The sequence below is a fragment of the Drosophila ficusphila genome, unplaced genomic scaffold (genome assembly GCF_018152265.1).
Source record: "Drosophila ficusphila isolate 14025-0441.05 unplaced genomic scaffold, ASM1815226v1 contig_855, whole genome shotgun sequence".
In the NCBI taxonomy this organism is placed as follows: domain Eukaryota; kingdom Metazoa; phylum Arthropoda; class Insecta; order Diptera; family Drosophilidae; genus Drosophila; species Drosophila ficusphila.
In genome coordinates, this window is record NW_025064807.1 from 1,838,641 (window position 1) to 1,858,295 (window position 19,655).

The window sequence follows — 19,655 nt, forward strand, 5'->3', positions numbered from 1 at the left end:
AAACTAACTGAACAAACCAAAAAACTATTCACAGCTTATCGGCAAACAATAGACCATTGAATAAATATCAAAAGCAAATAGCCATAAATATTTTTTCTTTACCCCATTTCGGCACGGTTTTTCCGACAATTTTTTTTATTAGATTTTCACCGCTTTCCCGCATGGCGGGAAAATATTTTGAGCCATTGACAGCGAATGAAGAGCTGAAAAAGGGAATCATTTATGCCGCTTTAAAAGCCACAATCGCTGGGCCAAAAAGTCAGGGTTTGGGCCACATGGTCCGCGGTCCATGGGAATATTTTCGGCCGGGGACAAAAATGGCAATACGATACATAACGCAATAACGGTAACGTGTCGACTTTTACGACATAGAAAACGCGAAGGGCGCGAAGCTTTACGATGCCCGCATCATTTGATTTTATTGCCAAGTGTTGAAACAGGAGGAAAAGCCCCGAAAAAAACGTGAAAAAACAGGCAGCAGGAGCAGACAGATCCTTTCCGCGCGATGGGTGATGGGCGATGGGTTGAAGGGTCGTCCTTGAGCCAGTTGTTTCTGATTAATGCCATCCGACGTGAAGGATGCAGCGGAGCACGGCACAAAATGCAAATCACCCGGCGGAATAATCAAATCGACAACGAAACTGAGCAAAACGGCATCAAAGTTGACGACGAACGGAAGCTGCTGCACAAAGGCAACAAACAGCACACAATTGCATTGCCCAAGGGCAAAGGACGAACAAGATGCAGGTGTTCCCACGCCCACACCCACGCCACCCAATTACTCCACCACCCACTATCATCGAAGGACACAAGGGCAGCAAAATCAATTAATTTAAAAAATATCCCCTGCATTTGTTGACATTTCTGCAGTTAGGCAGCCAGGCGGCAACTATCAGGGCATAGAAATCAACAAATATTTGCATAACCTGTTCGTTCCTGTCTTTTGCCCTGTTTTTCGGATCCTGTGACATTCTCGCATTTATTGACGTTTTCTATTTACCAGGCTCAGACTGTCTCCCATTTTGACAGTTTATTTCATGGGACATTTGTGCATTGAGCGCCGGATGGGAATTTGCTGAATTGTTGCATGTTAGCTGGCATGCGAGACATTGGCATGTGGCAAGGATTGTTTGAAATATATTGGAATCCCATCTGAAAAGTGCACTGACACGCACGGATGTTGGTTTCCTCACTAAAAGTGGACGGGACAAGTTGATTGAAGCCAACCACGTTGACTTAGACAACATCTAAAGGGAATTGTTAACAGTTATTTCAACTTTGATTGAAGTCTAAAAAAATGTGAGTATTTAAAATTAGTTTGTTGCTTTGCTTTGCATCCAAAAAAGAACAGAAAAAATAATTTGAGATTCTATGATTGCTTTTCATTTTTATTATGTTTATTTTTTAATTAATAATGCTGTCTTTGCAAAATAATATATATATCAAATACTCGTGTTTTTTTTGGGACAAAGATTCTGATTCATAATCTCAATGTCAAGTCTTTTAAAAAACTAAATTTAATTGCAAGGAACTAAATATTAGTACTGTTCATCAAACACAAAACTAAATAAATTTGTAATAGGCTTTAAATAGCTTTTGAATTCATTAGCTAAACATATAAATCATTTTGCAGAAGCGATGACTAGGCATAAGCAGAAAATCAGTAAAGAATCAGAAAATAAAATTTAATTACCGACTGAAAGTGTTTCTTTCCGAACGCTCAAGCTGGAAAAGACTGAAGATGATAACTAGACCATAAATTGGTATTTCAGTCTTCTCCTTAAAATTATTGAAGACGTGGGTTTCTTAGTATATTTTTATGATTTTAATGAATGTGATTCGTTTCGTTATTTTTATCATATCATAAACCGTACAATAAACATAATACATAATAGTTATCTCTCCTTCACTAAATACAAAGTTATACAGGGCGTTGAATATAGAATATTTATATGGTATATATCGTTTTTGACTCGTTTCCCTTTCTTCCATAAAAATACATTGTTTGGATGCAAAACGTTTTGGCCAAAATCAAATGTTATTACAAATAAAAAACGAAAAATGTGAGGGTACACTTTTTAAATTAATTTGGCTTCTTTCATTCTTTTTAAAGGATTAACAAAATTTTTGGTTCCTGAAAATTGCTTTTTGTTTGCCCCTCATTAAATATACAAAGTAGAGATGTGACAACTTCCGTTCATGAGAAAGTTATCCGAAATTAACATACATTTTGCATCTTTTTCGACAAATTAGGACACATAGTTCGGTTTGGGCAAACTAAGCAAACCAGGTGAAGGGCTCTATTTAAATCCAGCGGTTTTACCGCTGCTGCTGGTAGATTGGAATGTTGTTCTTGACAGCATCGTTCTGCATGTGGTAGCCAGGAGCGCCAACGGGCGGGCCTCCGGCCATCGACATGGCCGCCATTTGCTGGTGCAGCTGACTAAACTGATCGTGTGGTGGGTGCTGCTGCGGTGCCTGGGGCTGCTGATGCTGCGGCGGCTGTGGCGACATGTAACTTTGCGGATTGACGGCCGGCGATCCGTTTGGCGCATACAGATTTGGTCCTGGTTGGTATCCCTGCGGAGGCGGCGGCTGCTGGTGCTGCGGCGACATGTAAACGTGGGGAGCTGGCGGCTGTTGCGACTGCTGGAGTTGCGTTACTGCGGGCGGAACTTGCGCGTACTGCGACTGGGGGTCGATGTGGTAGCTGTTCTGGGGATGCTGCGGTGCCTGCTGGGGATGCTGTGGTGTTGGCTGGGCCAGCGGTTGCTGCTGCTGCTGCTGCTGGGTGGTCACAGGAGTGGGCTGAGAGTTGTAAATAGATTGGGGAACTTGTCCAGGGGCAGCCGGCTGAGCCAAATGAGGTGGCAGCGCTGGAAAATGTGATTGCATATGAAAATCATAACATTTCTTTCGAAACGTGCTTTATACTCACAATTCATCTGTGCCGCATGTCCATTCTGATAGGGCAGTGGCACTTGACTCTGCGGTTGACCCAGATAGCCACCGGGAGCTCCAGGGGCCTGCGATGGAGCACCAGCGGGAGGATTTTGAACGGCGCCATAGGGCAGCGAATGCATTCCCGGATAGTTTTGGGCCGGAGGAAAGCCACCAGCTGCGGGATAACCTGGAGCTCCGTACAGAGCGGCACCCGGAAAGCCAGCCAGTCCGGGCATGAATCCACCAGCAGCGGCGAACTGACCAGCCGCCACACGATCGTCGCGCATCAAGGTATGGTAGAGATTAATGGCATCCACGAGGTCACTGGACAGTTGCGTCAACTGGGCGTGCTTGCGATCCACTCGCTCCAACTCCGCATCAATCAGCGGACCCATCTGGTGGACCTCCTGCTCCAGTTGCAGCATCTCATCACTATCTTGCGAGGGATCCTCGGGATTGGCCTCGTGCAGCAGATGCAGCAGTCGATCGATCTTCGACTCGTCGATCTGCACGGGCTGAGCAGCGGCGGCAGCAGCTGCCGCTTCAGTCTTTTGCTGCAGCGCCGCAGCGGAGTCCAGTTCCTTTTGCCCTCCGGCAGCGGCTGTCTTATGCTGCTGATTGATGTCCAGGCGCTCGGGATCCACAGACAGATCGGCAGTGACAAAGTTCGAGGGGAAGAGACCCTCGCCGCGCTGATTGTAGCCCTTCCACCAGTTGGGATCGCTGTCGTCCAGCACATGGATGATCTCGCCCGAAAAGAAGGTCAGTTCGTTCTCCTCCGCCGCCTCGAAGTCGTACAGGGCGCGTACCTTTCTCGGTTCCGGAGCAGGAGTGGGGTTTGCCTCGGGTGCACTGGAGGTTCCAGCGCCACCGAAAGAGGGATACAACGAAGGATAGGCACTGGTGGTACCGGCACTAGCAGCACTTCCCGTTTTCGGACTGCCCTTGTTCTCCTTCAGCGACAATTCGATGGCCTTGGCAATGTCGTCCTCCTCCTGCTGGCTGCTCACCACATTCGGATCCTTGGGAAGGGCGGCTGCCTTCTCAGCGACCGTCTTGCTGGCCTTATCGCCTAGGTTCTTGAAGTCGTAGCCCTCTTGGCGCAGCGTGGCATAGAGAGCGGGTATCAAGTCCAACTCCCGGTCGTTCTTGTAGTCGTTTTCAGCCCAGTTCTTGAGCACTTGTCGCATTTTCTGAGGAATAATATAGATTTAGAAGGGAGTTTCACTGAATTAGTTTCTATTTACTTACCACGGAAACCTTGGGTTGTGCTTTGGCCAACAGTCGACGGAACTCGGTCTCGAAATCCCTGGAAGCCACCTCTAGGTGAAGAGGTTTTCCGCAGTTGTTGGACAAAGCATCCAGTAGAGTAATAGCCTGCATCACCACATGAGGATCGGTGTGTCCCATTCGGCGCATTACCGCTTTCAAGCAATCTTTTGCCAAACGGGGATTAGTAGTAACCTTATCACACACATCCAGGATCAAAGACCAGTTATCATTGGTGTTGGTCTCACTGGTGGCTTTTTCTATAAAGATATTAAACAAAAGAACGAATTAGCTTATCAGTTGAATAGAAATCGAGTTCTGACTCATGCCATAACAAAGATAAGACTGATTGCAATAATAAAAGAAAATCAATACAAATATGGCCTGCTAAATTGCATTAAAAGAGGGGGTGACTTTGCGGAAGAAAAAGGGGGTGGTGGTCTGCCTACGTCACTCAAGGTCAGCGACTGCCAGACGAGGAAAAAAACTCCAATAAGAAGTTCAACGAACGATTGAAAGCTGCGCACAGCATCTCTCACATGACTTTCTTTGTTGTCTGTTTAATTGGGAATCGGTTTTCCAGGGTAATGGGGGTTATGTTCGCGAGGGTTAAAACCCCTAGATAAGAATAGAAAACTATGAAATGCAATGGTCCGATGTGCAGTCCAATTGGAAACTGCGCCTCCAGCAATCAGCAAAACCAATCGTCTGTTGTTATACTCACCCACATCGGCATCGAATGGCGACGACTGCCCAAAGATTCCCATCTTTATGACCAAACAAACGCGCAGCTACCTAAAAACAATCTCCGCTGCTTCGGGGTCAATAAAATCTAAATCAGTACAATCTTTGTCTGGTTTCCCCTATTGTTTTTCCTGTCCAATCGATTTTCGGTGCGTCACGCCGCCTAAAAAAAGGTTTTCGAGTTGCTATTGCCTTCGGAAATGATTATCCCGATTTCTTAATATCTTTCTCGCTGCTATACTTTCTTCTGTCTTGCTTTAAACGGCAAAAAGAACTAGTAACTTGATTAATTTACGTTTATTGTGTAAAAAAGTGACTAATGGCAAATGTGACCAGTTGGCTTGAATTCAGGAAAAAGTGAAATATCGATATCTTGGTTAGGGGTGTTTGTTTCTTGGAGTATTGTGACTGGTAAGTGAAACATTTTACCAAATATCTAGAAGGTTAAGTACTACTAACTTCTAAGTCATAGTGACCCCAATTTTAAAAACTATTAATATTTTAATTCTGCTTAACATTTATTTCGATAGTCATAGTAACATTTACAGGAGTTCGTCAGTTTTGGTGAAAAGTCACTGAATAAGTTAATTGTAGCATGCGGCCACATTAATCGCAGCATTCGAAAAAAACGCGCAAATAAAGAGACGCCGAAAGGAAAAATACAAAATAAAATAAAAATATTCGATTTCCTTCATTGTTGATAAACAATAATTTAAAAAGAAGCGCCATGACGCTTTCCCGTACAAAGCACGCTAACCGCAACCATCTGCCGCACTTGCTGACAAAAGTGCCTGAGGAGCACCAGGAGCCGATCAAAAATATGTGCCTCAAGATGATGTCCCACGACGCCTATGGAAAATCGTATGTTTTATTAATAAAATAAAAAGACCGCATCTCAATTTGGCTTCCCTAGGTACGACTGGAGTGCCCGTGACTTCGAAATGGGCGCTCACTTGGGACGTGGTAAATTTGGACGCGTTTATTTGGCCCGGGAGCGGCATTCCCATTATTTGGTGGCCATGAAGGTCATGTTTAAGGAGGAGCTCCGCAAAGGATGTGTGCAACGCCAGGTTCTGCGTGAAATCGAGATCCAGTCTCGACTGAAGCACCCACACATTCTGCGCTTGCTCACTTGGTTTCACGACGAGAGCCGAATATACCTTGCTTTGGAAATCGCTTCAGAAGGAGAGCTTTTTAAACACTTGCGCGGAGCACCCAATAACCGATTCGATGAACCGAGGTCCGCTAAGTACACCTACCAGGTGGCAAACGCCCTGAACTATTGTCATTTGAACAACGTAATCCATCGCGATTTAAAGCCGGAGAACATCCTGCTGACCAGCACCGATGATCTAAAGCTGGCCGATTTTGGTTGGTCTGCGCACACTCCTAACAACAAGCGGAGGACACTTTGCGGCACTTTGGATTATCTGCCGCCAGAGATGGTGGATGGAAATTCGTATGACGACTCGGTTGATCAGTGGTGCCTGGGCATTCTGTGCTACGAGTTTGTTGTCGGCAGTCCACCCTTTGAATCCAACAGCACGGAGAGCACCTACAGCAAGATCAGACGCATGGAAATCGCCTATCCATCGTATTTGTCGAAGGGCTGCAAGGAACTCATTGGCGGGGTAAGAAGTGGGAAATTATCAAGGTGTCAACCCATTGCTTAACGTTGGTTTACTCCTTGTAGCTCCTCCGCAAGCAGAGCGCTGGCCGTATCACCTTGGTGGAAGTTATGACGCATCCTTGGGTGAAGGAGGGAATGGCCCTAAGGGAAATGGAGCTCGAGAAACGAAAGCGCGGGAAGGAGAACACGGCCAGAAACTAAATGGTTTCGAGCTTGAATTTTTTAACGACTTTTTTACAATTCTACTTTAATGTTAAATAAACGGTTTAAGCAATTAAAAAAACGTCCTGCAGTTTGGTATTTTTAAATGTTTCAGATATTTAAATACCTTTAAAATTTTATAAATTGTTTGCTAAAAGAGGTATAATATTAAAACATGAAATTATGCGATCAAGTAGGCAAGATTTGCTTACCATAAAAACAATATTTTCTGTCAAAATTATTGTTTTTTTTCTCATACTATCCTCTTACTTGATCCCTTCTCAATCTATGTGCGCTACATCTATGACCGCTGGCGGTTTCCCTTCAATGGGCAGTGCAATATTTTCGCGCTTCTAGCGAACGGTCACCCTAAATAAATAAATGACAATTTCAAGCGTAAAATAAACCCGTAAAAAGTCAATGAAACGCTCGATTTGTGAATTGTGCACCCACCAGTGAGTGGGAAAAGTGCGGCAGACGAGGCTACCGTCACCAGGAGCCTAAAATCTCGACCAGAAACGGATCAAGGGCCATTCAAAGCGTCGAGGAAGTACAGCAACAATTGTTATTTTTCGCCCGTTGATTTTCTGGGGGAGGGGGCTACGAACATCAGCCCCTTCGGTTTCTAATTGAATTAAAAAAAAAAAAAAGGTGGGAAGAGGCAATAATACCCCGGTCAGTGCAATAAAACCTAGCAATGGTCTTCATCCGGGATCCCTGTGGCATCGCCTGCTTGGTGGTCACCTACGGCGCAGTTTTATATGCGGACTATGTGGTCATTCGCTGGATCATCCTGACTACGATGCCGGGCAGGTGAGTAATCAAGTGATGCACTCAATAAAAACCATATCAAATGATTCAACACCTTTTCCTAGTCTGTGGATGTCCTTCCATGTGGTGCTCTTCAACACCGTCGTCTTCCTGCTGGCCATGTCCCATTCGAAGGCGGTGTTCTCCGATCCCGGCACCGTGCCCCTGCCCGCCAACCGACTGGACTTCTCCGACCTGCACACCACCAACAAGAACAATCCGGCGCCCGGAAACGGCCACAGCAGCGAGTGGACCGTGTGCACCCGGTGCGAAACCTACAGGCCGCCGCGCGCCCACCATTGTCGCATCTGCAAGCGGTGCATCCGACGCATGGACCACCACTGCCCCTGGATCAACAACTGCGTGGGCGAGCGCAACCAGAAGTACTTCCTGCAGTTCCTCATCTACGTGGCCCTGCTGTCGCTCTACTCCATCGCCCTTATCGTCGGCTCGTGGGTGTGGCCCTGCGAGGAGTGCAGCCAGAACGTGATCGAAACCCAGTTGCGAATGTAAGTTTTAGAGAGGAGGTGGTCCGCCATTACAAAAGGGGAACCTGCAGCCTTTTTTGGGCTGGAATGATTTGCATACAAAGTAGAATTTCAATTGCATTGTCAGATAGAGTAAAATCTTTGTTAGTTTAGCTGGAAAATAACTATATTTCGTATTCAGGTGTGTCATTGATATTTTTTATATCGAGTTCCAACGGTAGAAAGATATTATTGTGACACTCCTGACTTACGCATGAAACATTTCTCTTTTGCAAATAGTATAATACTTGTTTCCTTTTAGGATTCACTCGGTTATCCTAATGCTGGTGTCGGCACTATTTGGCCTCTTCGTAACGGCCATCATGGTGGACCAGCTGCACGCGATTCTGTACGACGAGACGGCCGTGGAGGCGATACAGCAGAAGGGCGCCTACCGGCCCAATCGGCGCAAGTACCAGCTGCTGGCGGATGTATTTGGACGTGGGCATCCGGCCCTGTGGCTGCTGCCCTGCACCAGTCTGAACCACGCCTCCCGCTACCACGACACGCCTCTTTTGAGCCACGAGGTCTAGGGTCCGGGAATATTCTTTGTATTTTGTCCTTGTGTTTATTGTGCGGCCAAGGCGGCCCGCGAGTGTTTTTAGTTTTTAATTATTGTGTGTGATTTTCTTTTAATCAGCCTCCCCACCCGCAGCCAGTCAAATTGATTCGTAAATCGTATTGTGTATTATATGCAGATTCCACTTAATTTATGCTTTAGTTTATAATCGTTTGAAATTATAAATATAAAGGAAGCAGGAGCAGGAGCATACTCAAAATGAACATGGCTATTTTATAAGGAACTTTTTGCAATCGCTTGTTTAGAAATGCATGCGTAGATTATTGGTACACCGATGTCAACGGAACACCAATGAAATCTTCGGCCACCCGTGGTATTTTTTACCAGTATCCAACTAAGCAGCACATTCTGATATGAGACGTAGGAAAATCTCAATTGTATACAATACTAAAATAGCTATGTACCGAGCTAGGGTATAAGTCCTTAAGAAAGCATTTACGATAAACCCGAAGATAGACGCATATACCAAAAACCAAGTAAACAAAGGAGATCAAACACTCGTATAAAATACTGTGCAGCAATAGATTGTAATGTTTGTAATCACCTTCTTTAGTTGTAGTTTATTGTTTTTTTGACATTCACGACCATCAACCAGCACTAACAAGATTTTGAATGTAACACCGTCATCCGCAAATTGTGCCCCTTGAACAGTTGTTCCCAATAAAGCTAACCGATATGCATAAGTAATTAATCCAGTTCGCTGCCCAGGCCTTCTACGCTAAGAGTTAGTTGTTGCAGGGCTTGCTTGGCCACGCCGCAGAGGACTCCCTCCTGGGAGCTCTTGTCCTCGAACTCCAGGATTTCCACGCATTCCGTGAGGAGATCTATGGCGTCCACAAGGCGGGCTCGCAGCTCTCCGCCTTTTAGTTTGCCGGCTATAAAACCACTTTTGGCAAGGAGCACTAGTGGAACGTGCAACTCATAGAGATTCATAGCTCGAGTTCGACTTAGACCTGGTTCAAAGGTGTTCAGCACCCGGAGAACTTGCCGGCAGAGCTCCGCTTTACGCTCCAGTTTCTGGTCCGGCAGTTGGACCATCTCGTAGCCCTTCACCCTGCCGTACATCTCGATGAGCAGTTGCCTCAAACCAGTGGCGATGTAGTGGAGTGGATGGAGCAGGGATTTGTACTTGCGCAGCAGGCGCTCCACTTCCTCCAGCCGCTTGGCTCCATTCTCCAGGGATTGCACCGCATTCACTTCGGCTTGAAGGGACTGAAGCATCTTCTGCGCCTCCGTGTTGCTGGTGGTGGCGCCACAGCTGCTGCAGATCCAACTGGTGTCCGTTTCTAAAAGGTAAAGTTCTGACTTGATAAGGTAACAGAATTTGGTAACTGAAGAGCGCACCTGTGGGTTCCCTGGGCACTTGGAATCCCTCTGCACACTGGCCACATTTTAGGCTGGAGAAATGTGTACCCAGTTCTGTGGGATCCAGACAGCGATCGCATTTGCAGCTGAAGAACTTGCCCTGCTTCAGGTGGTTCTGTCTCTGGGAAGTGCCATCCAGGGTATAAGTGTAGCTGTGATGGAGGGGCTGACCCTCCTCCAAGTCCACCATGGCACGCAGGCGGATTCTATCGGCGAAAACAATTAAGAGTTTACAATAATGATCATGAAAATGTCTCCAAAACTGGCACATTAAAATATTTATTTATTATTATGATTAAGGTATTGCTATAACCAATTTTGTATCGCAAATATGTTTGCCTTTTCTTCATTATATTAAAAAGTCTTCATAGTTGTTTGTATAACTCAGTCCTTATTTGTTTTCATAAGTTAAACGAGTCTTAAATTATGTTCGTGTGTAAATTGTTGAAAATATGTTTGGCTTAACTCAAAAACACAAGAAAGCCATTTTTAACATCATCGTTATAATGATCTGTATTATGTTTCTTAGATTTGTTGTCTTTAAAAGTTATGTGTAATGTGATTCTAGACTTTTTGTAAACGATGCCATTTTTCTTAGAACTTTAAAAATAAAAATGTTTGTATCTCTGACATATTTCTCGGCCAAAACATCTCGAGATGTTTATTTACTTACTTGTAGCCCTCGCTGGGATAGATGCTCCTGCATGTGTTGGGCACGCAGTTGTGGGCCAGAATTCCTGTGTAGGGAAAGAGACACCTCAGGGGATATCCTTTAGAGCTCCTTGCCTCGAAGGCGTTTACCTCCAGGATTCCCACGACCTGCATAATCAGCTCCTCGCTGAAACGGGAGGCCAGTTTGCAAGGACCCCGCAGATACTGAGCTATATTCACACGATCCGCATGCCACAAATCAGCGTCCTTTTTCCGCTCCTCCTCGTGATGCTCCATTGGAGCCACTTTGCTGTCCCATCTTTCGGGATCCTCCTCTTTGGCCAGGAGAACTCTGAAAGAGGAAAACACATACAAATGTTAAAAAGCTTGCTAATAAATTAGTCTATTTTAAACAGGAACTTATAACTCATAAGTTAGGAAAACAATCAGCTTTAATCTTTAACTATGATCATAAATTTTAAACTTTTGCTACGTTTAGATCATTCAATTTGAATTAATTTTTTAACTAGCATTTTTACAATTTATTATTTATATGTGTGATAACTTTTTGAATGAACTAATTGCAAAACTTTTTATAGCAAGTTTTATACACAACCGATTTGCGAACGTCTAGAGATTACTTTAAACACCCCCGATGTGCGGAAAAATGCGAAAATATTTGGCTGCCTGGGTCTATTTTTGTTCCTCCCGCTGGGCTTCACCTGAGCGGCAAGATACAGTCCAACTGGGGGCAGTGGCTGCTCCCGATGGGCAGAGGAAAGAATCTGGCACGAGCATCACTCAGAACACTGCACTCCATCTTGGAATGGTGGTTATCCTCATTCCGGGAGCAGTCCTCGCACAACGGCCATCCGCATTCGAGGCAGTGCTCCTCTTCGGGATCAGGATCGGGTTCATAGCATCCCAGGCACACCACTGGTCCATTGCACTTGGGTCCCAGGGCGAAGGGCAGTTCCTCGGTCAGGATTTCGCGACCAGGAGTCGCACTCTTGGCCACCAGAAATCGTCCGCAGAGCGGACTCCATTCAACCGACGTCCGATTCACCGACAGCGTTGGATTCGATGTCATTTCGCTGACTGACGCCGGCTAACCGAACTCATATCTTGGGCCAACCAACCTCTCAGATGATGCTATATGCCCCACTACTCAGCTGAATTTCAGGCTGCTCGGGCATAAAGCATCATATCGGCTGGGCACAGTGGAAATAAAGGTTCATCTGTAGACAAATTCATACATTTTATAAATACATAGAGGTCCACCCTAATCACATATCTTGAGTTGCTAAGACTTTCTTGTCTAGTTGTACATATTATATGTTCTACGTATATAATAAAATATGCGGTGGATTAACTAAATACACAAAAACGAATAATTCACATGCTTGCGTTTTAGTTTTAAAAATTCACTCAAATTAATAATACATACTGATAAGATGTTTTCATTTTTAAGTATCCATATATATATGATTATTAACATCTTTAGTGAATAACATATAATACATAATTATATAATGGTTAACAATTATAATTTAGGCAATTCATTTGTTGATAATATACAACAAATAAAATATTGAGAGCATACTTTAATTTGCCTTATAGGTGAATTAAAATATCTAAAAAATCTAAATATATTTTTTAAGCTATATTTTAACACGTTAAAAGTTATTTAATTTAGCTTTAGCTTAGTTTTTACGATCGTTGATATTTGTGATTTTGGTAAACATAAAGGTTATTTGTTGTGATTTAAATTAACATAAAAATTGTGCAATATATATTTTGTTTTAGTAAAACAGAAAAAGATTCTGTTTACTTCATCCGAGATGAACCCCACTGTGCCCTTTACTTTGTGCATGATCCATCGTCTTTCTTGACGTAGTCGCCGTGAATTTTCGCTTGCCGAACCGGCAGGCGATGATCTCTGAGAAATGGGCCGCGGCTGCCAAAACTAATATTCTGACAGGTTCCCCAGAAGCCCCGGAACCCCGAGATGCCACAGCACCACCCTCACCCCGCTGGAAGCACCATCGAACTAACCTCAATATTGTTATGCAATTTAATTGCGGGCAGACACCGTCATCGCTCACATTCCCGGCGAAAGTGACACGTGCGGCGGAGAAGACCTGGCACTCTCCTTCATGGTCGGTGGCGTCATCGTCGTCGGCACACGATCCGCACAGTGGCCAATCGCAGACTTCGCAGCGATCCAGCGAATCACCATCGTCACCGAACTGAAGAAACTGATAGCATCCCAGGCACACGATCCCACTGTCCCGTTTTGGCCCGCGGGCAAAGGGCAGCTCCTCCAGGACGAGGTCGCCCCGCTCCACGGCGGAGGAGGTGGCCAAGTAGCGACCCAGGACGGCGTCCTCCTCCAGGCGGGCCTTCAGCATGCTGTCGCCGCACAAGAACTTAAATCACTGCCCTCGATTAGGCCCATCTGATTCGGTTTACTCGGTCGATTAGCTGCCGCCCTGCACGAGTGCATAATGCGACTTCTATAAATAAAAACAAACAATCGAGTGTTGTCAAAGAGCCAGGTGGTAATTTATTACTTTTTACTTATTGGTTGAATAGTCAAAATATATTAAAATTTGTTAATTTGTTTGCAATTGTTTGGGACATTTGTTACGAGGTTGCAACTGCAGCAATGTAAAAATTGAATTAATATTAAATTACAAATGTATATTTACGAAAAACAAAAAGAAATATTTATATTATCCAATAAAAGGGCAACAAAACTTAAAACTGAGAGTTTAAATTAAATCTTAAATCTTCTGTGTTAAATAACGTAAATGCACTTAACGTTTTTGTAACGGTATCAGAGCAGCGGAGGCTAACCTTTCGAGCCTTGAACCACTGCCTTCCAAGGTTTAGAAAACAAATTTTAAAGAATATGGATTTTTTAGTAAATTGCAAGTTTGGGAAGACCGCAGCTCCACTCGGCCACACTGCAGAATTTTCAAAAAAATTTTGTGGTGTGCGTTTGTCGTGTCTCTGTTCCTCTGCGTTTCGCATTACACTTTACTAAACTAAAACTCATCAAAAGTAAGTAAAGCCTAATGGACCCTATATTCCAAACAAGAAAAAAACAATGGAAAGCCCCCAAGAACCGGGAATTGGGATTTTCGCTGCAAGTGATTTCATAACCTCGAAACGAAAAAATTGCAAGTAGACACGCGCATGAACGCGAAAGGGCTGAGATCTTTTTCGGGTGACAAAAATCGAATTTGTTATCAGTGTTTTGCTCAATAATTAATTGATAAACGGTAAATCAAAGTAGAAATATTACCGGTCAGCTAACACACACATCAAAAGATACACACGCACACTACTGCAGATACAGTTCATTGGCAGCCGGCGTATGAAAAAATAGAAGACAAGAAGCAGAAAACGATGGAAAAGTGCCTGGCGAATTTCTTGTTACGTAACACTCACAGTCAATGTGTTAGTAGCGCTCTCGTTTAAATTGTTTTGATCAATTCCGTTCGTTATCGTTATGTTGCCACCCACCTCGTCCCTCAATAAACATTTCAGATTTTCTCTTTCTCGACTGTTCTTTTATCACTGTTTGTTTGTGGTCATGTGAGGTGGTGCACTTTTGATTGTGGGTGGTAGTTTTTCTAGCAGTGACATCACCTGGAAAATCAATACTGCTCGGTATGACACCTTTTCGTGCTGTGTAGTTTGGCTTTCCCAATCGATTTCGCTGACTGTTATGCAACTGGGGTAAATGGGGTGCCTGCCCCCTCCCACTTTATAACCTCCTTGTCAAGGTCATAAAAAGATGCCAATTCAATTTTTTAAGGAGGGAATACAATGGGATGTTTTTCATTATCTAGTGACCAGGTTATATCACCTGACATCCGAATAAGTTTATCCCATTTCCCGTTTGGCTGCTGGCCATAACGACTTTTGTCTGCCGCACGCCACTTTTCATAATTTTCCGCCTTGGCTGTCGCGTTTGATATTTCCCAACCACTGCATCTTTTGGTATACACAGAAAAAAAATTTTGCAAAAAAGAAAATCTATTTGGAGGTTTTTTTACAGCGCATAAAAACTTCAATTGTTTAAATATATGTACATATGAAATAGTTTTTTTTTTTTTTTTAATTATATCTTCCTTTGTATGAACTGTGTCCAATATCCCCACCGTGTCTTTGCCTTGCATTCTTGACGTCACGCAAATAGAAACAGCGAAAAAGAGCCCAAAGCAGAGGCTGCAAATTTGCAGTTAGCTTCTGTGTCAATGATCGCTTCCCCAGCGGAATGAACTGACCAGCAATTAATGCCAACAAGTACGAAACGTAAACATAGATGCCCACATACACGGCCACACAAATAGGGATAGATTTATTTAAAGATCTAGAAGGCTCTTAAAAAATCGACTCACGTAGCTTTGCATAGTTTTGTTGATTCATAATTTAAAAAAAATGATATTAATATAATATTGATAACTTGGTGGATGTGAGCATCGTAACAAATATTTTTACATCATGTGAAAAATATCATCCGACCCTTTTGTCAATTGATTAGGAGTAGAGCGTAATAGCAGCCGACAATAAATAGAGTAAACAAGAATTACTAAAATTGGGTTTTCAAATTCCGGAGGTGATAGAAAAATATTAAACAGTTCATTTCAAGTTCCCTAAAATAATTTAGAATATATTATATCGAAAGACCCATACCGTGGATAAGTACATAAGCCTTTATGCAGTTAGCGTACTGTAATTTCTTTTTTATTCCTTAATTTATTCACACGTTAGTCAGCCCTTTCACAAATCATAAAAACCAATCATTGAGTACGATTAGTTCCTTCTCTGTGTCTTTCTTTTTCTACTTTTCCTCGTCACTTTCTTTTGGCCCCAGACGTGCATTGACCCCCTCTCTCAGGCACTCGCCAATTTTCTTTGCCTCATTGGAAAACTCTGTGCCTTTGGCTGCCTTGAACACTAATTTAAATTGATTTATTTATTTTCGCCGCACAAAATTGACATTTAGCCAAAGTGAAAAGAAAAGAGGAAATGGCCTGCAAAATTCTTCGCCCATGTCGATGCTGAATTATACTTTTCACTTTTATTTTGGGGCGATAGAACGCTTTGAAATTGAGTCAAACAGAATGTAATTATCATCATGTTGCTGATAAGATTAAACCAGCCCCCAGCACTTAACTTATCATTCGCTTTGCGCAATAAATGTCCAGCGAGTGAAATGATTTCGCATTAAATAGCCTCATCGTCACTACTATCGATTATTCACCAACTAATTGGCGGCGTGCTTAAATCCACTCTATTCCAGATGGCTCCTCCATCATACAGCGATTTGGGCAAACAGGCTCGCGACATCTTCAGCAAAGGCTACAACTTCGGCTTGTGGAAGCTTGATCTGAAGACCAAGACCTCGTCGGGCATCGAGTTCAACACAGCCGGCCACTCCAACCAGGAGTCGGGCAAGGTCTTCGGCTCCCTGGAGACCAAGTACAAGGTCAAGGACTATGGCCTGACCCTCACCGAGAAGTGGAACACAGACAACACCCTCTTCACCGAGGTCGCTGTCCAGGATCAGCTCCTCGAGGGTCTGAAGCTGTCCCTGGAGGGCAACTTCGCTCCCCAGTCTGGGTAAGATTTAAAACTGAAATCTAAAGTAATGATTAGAATATAATTATGATAACACTATTAAAGGGTTGGTTTTTTTGATATATATTAAAATGATGTTAATTTTTCTTAACTTTCCATAAAAATATCACTGCTAGTCATGGTTTTATTTCGTAATAACGTTTATTGGGTCTTAAAGTTTTATTTTACGATCTTGCCATCAATTGTGGCGTTCTTCATTTTGATTTGATTGCATCAGATTACTTATTTTTATTGTTTTACCACCTTCAACAGCAACAAGAACGGCAAGTTCAAGGTAGCCTACGGCCACGAGAACGTCAAGGCCGATTCGGATGTGAACATTGATCTGAAGGGCCCCTTGATCAATGCCTCTGCCGTGCTCGGCTACCAGGGATGGTTGGCCGGCTACCAGACCGCATTTGACACACAACAGTCCAAGCTTACCACCAACAACTTTGCCCTTGGCTACACCACCAAGGACTTTGTCTTGCACACAGCTGTGTAAGTACTTACTACCAACTATTTTGGTCAAGAGGAATATAAATTAATGGTTTCATTTTCTCCTGTTTAGCAATGATGGCCAGGAGTTCAGCGGATCGATCTTCCAACGCACTTCGGACAAGCTGGATGTGGGTGTGCAGCTGTCGTGGGCCAGCGGCACTAGCAACACCAAGTTCGCCATCGGCGCCAAATATCAGCTGGATGACGATGCCAGCGTGCGTGCCAAGGTGAACAACGCCAGCCAGGTTGGATTGGGCTACCAGCAGAAGCTCCGCGACGGAGTCACTCTGACCCTGTCCACGCTGGTCGATGGCAAGAACTTCAACGCCGGCGGCCACAAGATCGGTGTTGGTCTGGAGCTGGAGGCCTAAGTTGATGGTTTCCCCGTCAGTCGTGGAATCCTTGAAAGTTGTCTAACATCCCCACACGCCCAACAACAACAACAACAACAGCAGCAAGACAAAAGTGCAGTAACAACAAGAGCAAGCAAAAATAAAAGAGTACAGATATTCTTCAAAAAGTAATACACAGTCAAATATACAGAGAATCTGCACATTTAAACGATTAGATTGGATCAGTGTCGCCGGCCATCACATCCACATCCGCGTCCGCATCCCCCACTTCCTGCCCCCAGCCACCCGAATCTGCAGAAGAGACACTGCCAACAAACGATGCAAGGAGGTGGGTGGATCGATCGGTCGGTTGGTCGGTCAGTCCGTCGACGTCGTTGGATGTAGCTTTGATTAGTGCATTGAAATTAGCAAATTTGTTGTTGGCAAAAGTACAGTAAAAATACATTTACCTATTAAAAAAAAAAATACAAAACAAAATTCAAAAGGAATACTATGGCTCGAGGGGAGTTGCTTTTTTGTAGCTGTCAGGGGTTTTTCCAACAAACTGACGGCGATTTTAGGACACACTTAACCCCAAACCACATATTTATTAACCATCTCTAACTTTTCGTTGTGCATTTACTTGAGAAATAAATTGAGAAGCAAATAATACAACGATGTCAGCGTTGGGATCGGATTGATTTGAAGAATTCAATACGTTTTGGTTTGGATTGCACCAATCATAATTTTGAAGTGGAGTTTATCAAGTACTTAAACGTGAAAGATTTATTTATAATACTCATTATATGAGATATGTTAAACCTTTAGCAACCTAGGAAAACATAGTTTGCGGATCACAAGTTAAGTTTCAGTTTAGCTAAGGACACCATGTATTTTAGTTCAGAGGCCTGTAGACTGTACAAAACTCGATACTGATTAGGCAGCACTATACAAAAATTTTCGGCTAATCGAGGCTGTTTAAGCGTAGAGAAAAAAATTTTGAAATCAGTCGGGCCTTTAAAACCCTACCACCTATTCATTCCTCCTGCAATGGCCGAAACGTCTGCGCCACCGGTGTATCCCGACCTGGGCAAGCTGGCCCGCGATCTCTTTAAGCGCGGCTACCACCCGGGTATCTGGCAGATCGACTGCAAGACCCTGACCAGCTCGGGCATCGAGTTCTTCACCACGGGCTTCGCCAGCCAGGACAACAGCAAGGTGACCGGCTCCCTGCAGAGCAAGTACAAGATCGAGGATCAAGGTCTCACCCTCACGGAGCGATGGAACACGGAGAACTGGCTCTTCGGCGAGATCATGCAGCGGGACAAGCTGGCACAGGGATTGATGTTGGCCGTCGAGGCCAAGTTCCAGCCGGGATCAAAGTACGCAATTGGTGAAGTATAAATTCTTATATAATCTCTGGGACTGGGATTGTATCAGAAAAGGGTTTAAAAAAGTATTAGATATTCGTTAATAACTTGCGATATAATTTGATAGGTATGTTATACTAGTATAAACTGTTTTTATAGGTGGAATGTTTATATTTTTTGATCAGTTAACCTCCGTTTGTATTTTTTGTTTTTAGTGAAAATATTTTTTCTGTTTAAACAGCGAGGCGGATGGCAAGTTCAAGATGGGCTATGCCCAGGAAAACTTCAACTTCCTGGCCGATATTGGTCTGAACTCGGAGCCGATATTGAATTGCTCCCTGGTTTTGGGACACAAAGAGTTCCTCGGTGGCGTTGGAACCGAGTTCGATATTGGCAACACCGAGCTCAAGAGCTGGAAAGTGGCCCTTGGCTGGACAAACGAGACGGCCACCCTTCATGGCGAGCTGTAAGTGCTGGAGAGGATTCTATATATTTTGAATATTTCTGAGATCTTTTTCCACCTTGCAGGAAGAATGGGGACACCTGGTTGGCCTCGCTTTTCTACAAGGCGAACGAGAAGATCGATGTGGGTGTCGAGGTGACCAAAGGAGCAGGAGGTGGTGAGGCTCCTGCCGATGGAGCTCCTCCTCCAGAGGAGCAACAGGGCGGAGATTTGATTGTCGGCCTCGGCATGATTTATCACCTGGAGGAGGACGCCCTCATCCGCGCCAAGATCAACAACGTGGTGGAGCTGGGCCTGGGATACGAGCAGAAACTCCGCGAGGGCATCACTGCATCCATTTCCACGGTCCTCGACTGCAACAACATCAAGGACGGCAACCATCGGTTGGGCGTGGGCGTGGCCCTCCAGTGCTAGGATCCATCTCCAATGGCAGTAACTCAATGATTTCAATTTCCAAATTCGTTCAACTTTTTGCATCATAGCAATTTATTTATTTATAAGATGCAAAATCGGGAAAAAAGGTTTTAAAATCAAAATTTTCGTCTTTTATTTTATATACTTACGTTTGTTAATTCAAACATTTATAAAAATAAAACGTCTAACAAATCTCAAAATCCATTTTTATTATCCGTCAT

At 43.9% G+C, this 19,655-nt stretch overlaps 6 protein-coding genes across 7 annotated transcripts; 4 read left to right on the top strand and 2 right to left on the bottom strand.

The window, feature by feature from the left end:
* Positions 1-1,802: 1,802 nt before the first annotated feature.
* On the bottom strand, positions 1,803-5,309 carry LOC108100076 (signal transducing adapter molecule 1). Its single transcript, XM_017203816.2, has 4 exons — positions 4,937-5,309; positions 4,195-4,472; positions 2,939-4,136; positions 1,803-2,876 (listed from the first exon to the last, which is right to left on the bottom strand). The coding sequence occupies exons 1-4, from the start codon at positions 4,977-4,979 to the stop codon at positions 2,320-2,322; spliced, it is 2,076 nt and encodes a 691-aa protein (XP_017059305.1). The 5' UTR covers positions 4,980-5,309; the 3' UTR covers positions 1,803-2,319.
* A 242-nt stretch (positions 5,310-5,551) lies between these two features.
* On the top strand, positions 5,552-6,869 carry LOC108100077 (aurora kinase B). Its single transcript, XM_017203817.2, has 3 exons — positions 5,552-5,817; positions 5,870-6,587; positions 6,650-6,869. The coding sequence occupies exons 1-3, from the start codon at positions 5,684-5,686 to the stop codon at positions 6,785-6,787; spliced, it is 990 nt and encodes a 329-aa protein (XP_017059306.1). The 5' UTR covers positions 5,552-5,683; the 3' UTR covers positions 6,788-6,869.
* A 224-nt stretch (positions 6,870-7,093) lies between these two features.
* Positions 7,094-9,391, top strand: LOC108100093 (palmitoyltransferase ZDHHC3). Its single transcript, XM_017203837.2, has 3 exons — positions 7,094-7,600; positions 7,663-8,106; positions 8,387-9,391. Exons 1-3 carry the CDS (start codon positions 7,485-7,487, stop codon positions 8,655-8,657), a joined length of 831 nt encoding a protein of 276 aa, XP_017059326.1. The 5' UTR covers positions 7,094-7,484; the 3' UTR covers positions 8,658-9,391.
* On the bottom strand, positions 9,230-13,195 carry LOC108100092 (SET domain-containing protein SmydA-8). 2 transcript variants are annotated; one of them, XM_017203836.1, is made up of 4 exons: positions 12,776-13,195; positions 10,743-11,072; positions 10,049-10,275; positions 9,230-9,990 (listed from the first exon to the last, which is right to left on the bottom strand). In XM_017203836.1, the coding sequence occupies exons 1-4, from the start codon at positions 13,129-13,131 to the stop codon at positions 9,392-9,394; spliced, it is 1,512 nt and encodes a 503-aa protein (XP_017059325.1). In that variant the 5' UTR covers positions 13,132-13,195; the 3' UTR covers positions 9,230-9,391. The 2 variants fall into 2 exon arrangements, with proteins under 2 accessions (XP_017059325.1, XP_017059323.1); XM_017203834.1 differs by lacking the exon at positions 12,776-13,195 and adding an exon at positions 11,443-11,823.
* Positions 13,196-13,669: 474 nt separating this feature from the next.
* On the top strand, positions 13,670-17,696 carry LOC108100082 (voltage-dependent anion-selective channel). The gene is made up of 4 exons (XM_017203823.2): positions 13,670-13,786; positions 16,038-16,357; positions 16,628-16,855; positions 16,926-17,696. Exons 2-4 carry the CDS (start codon positions 16,038-16,040, stop codon positions 17,224-17,226), a joined length of 849 nt encoding a protein of 282 aa, XP_017059312.1. The 5' UTR covers positions 13,670-13,786; the 3' UTR covers positions 17,227-17,696.
* A 369-nt stretch (positions 17,697-18,065) lies between these two features.
* Positions 18,066-19,556, top strand: LOC108100081 (voltage-dependent anion-selective channel). Its single transcript, XM_017203822.2, has 3 exons — positions 18,066-18,569; positions 18,799-19,023; positions 19,086-19,556. The coding sequence occupies exons 1-3, from the start codon at positions 18,238-18,240 to the stop codon at positions 19,432-19,434; spliced, it is 906 nt and encodes a 301-aa protein (XP_017059311.1). The 5' UTR covers positions 18,066-18,237; the 3' UTR covers positions 19,435-19,556.
* The last annotated feature ends 99 nt before the right edge of the window (positions 19,557-19,655 follow it).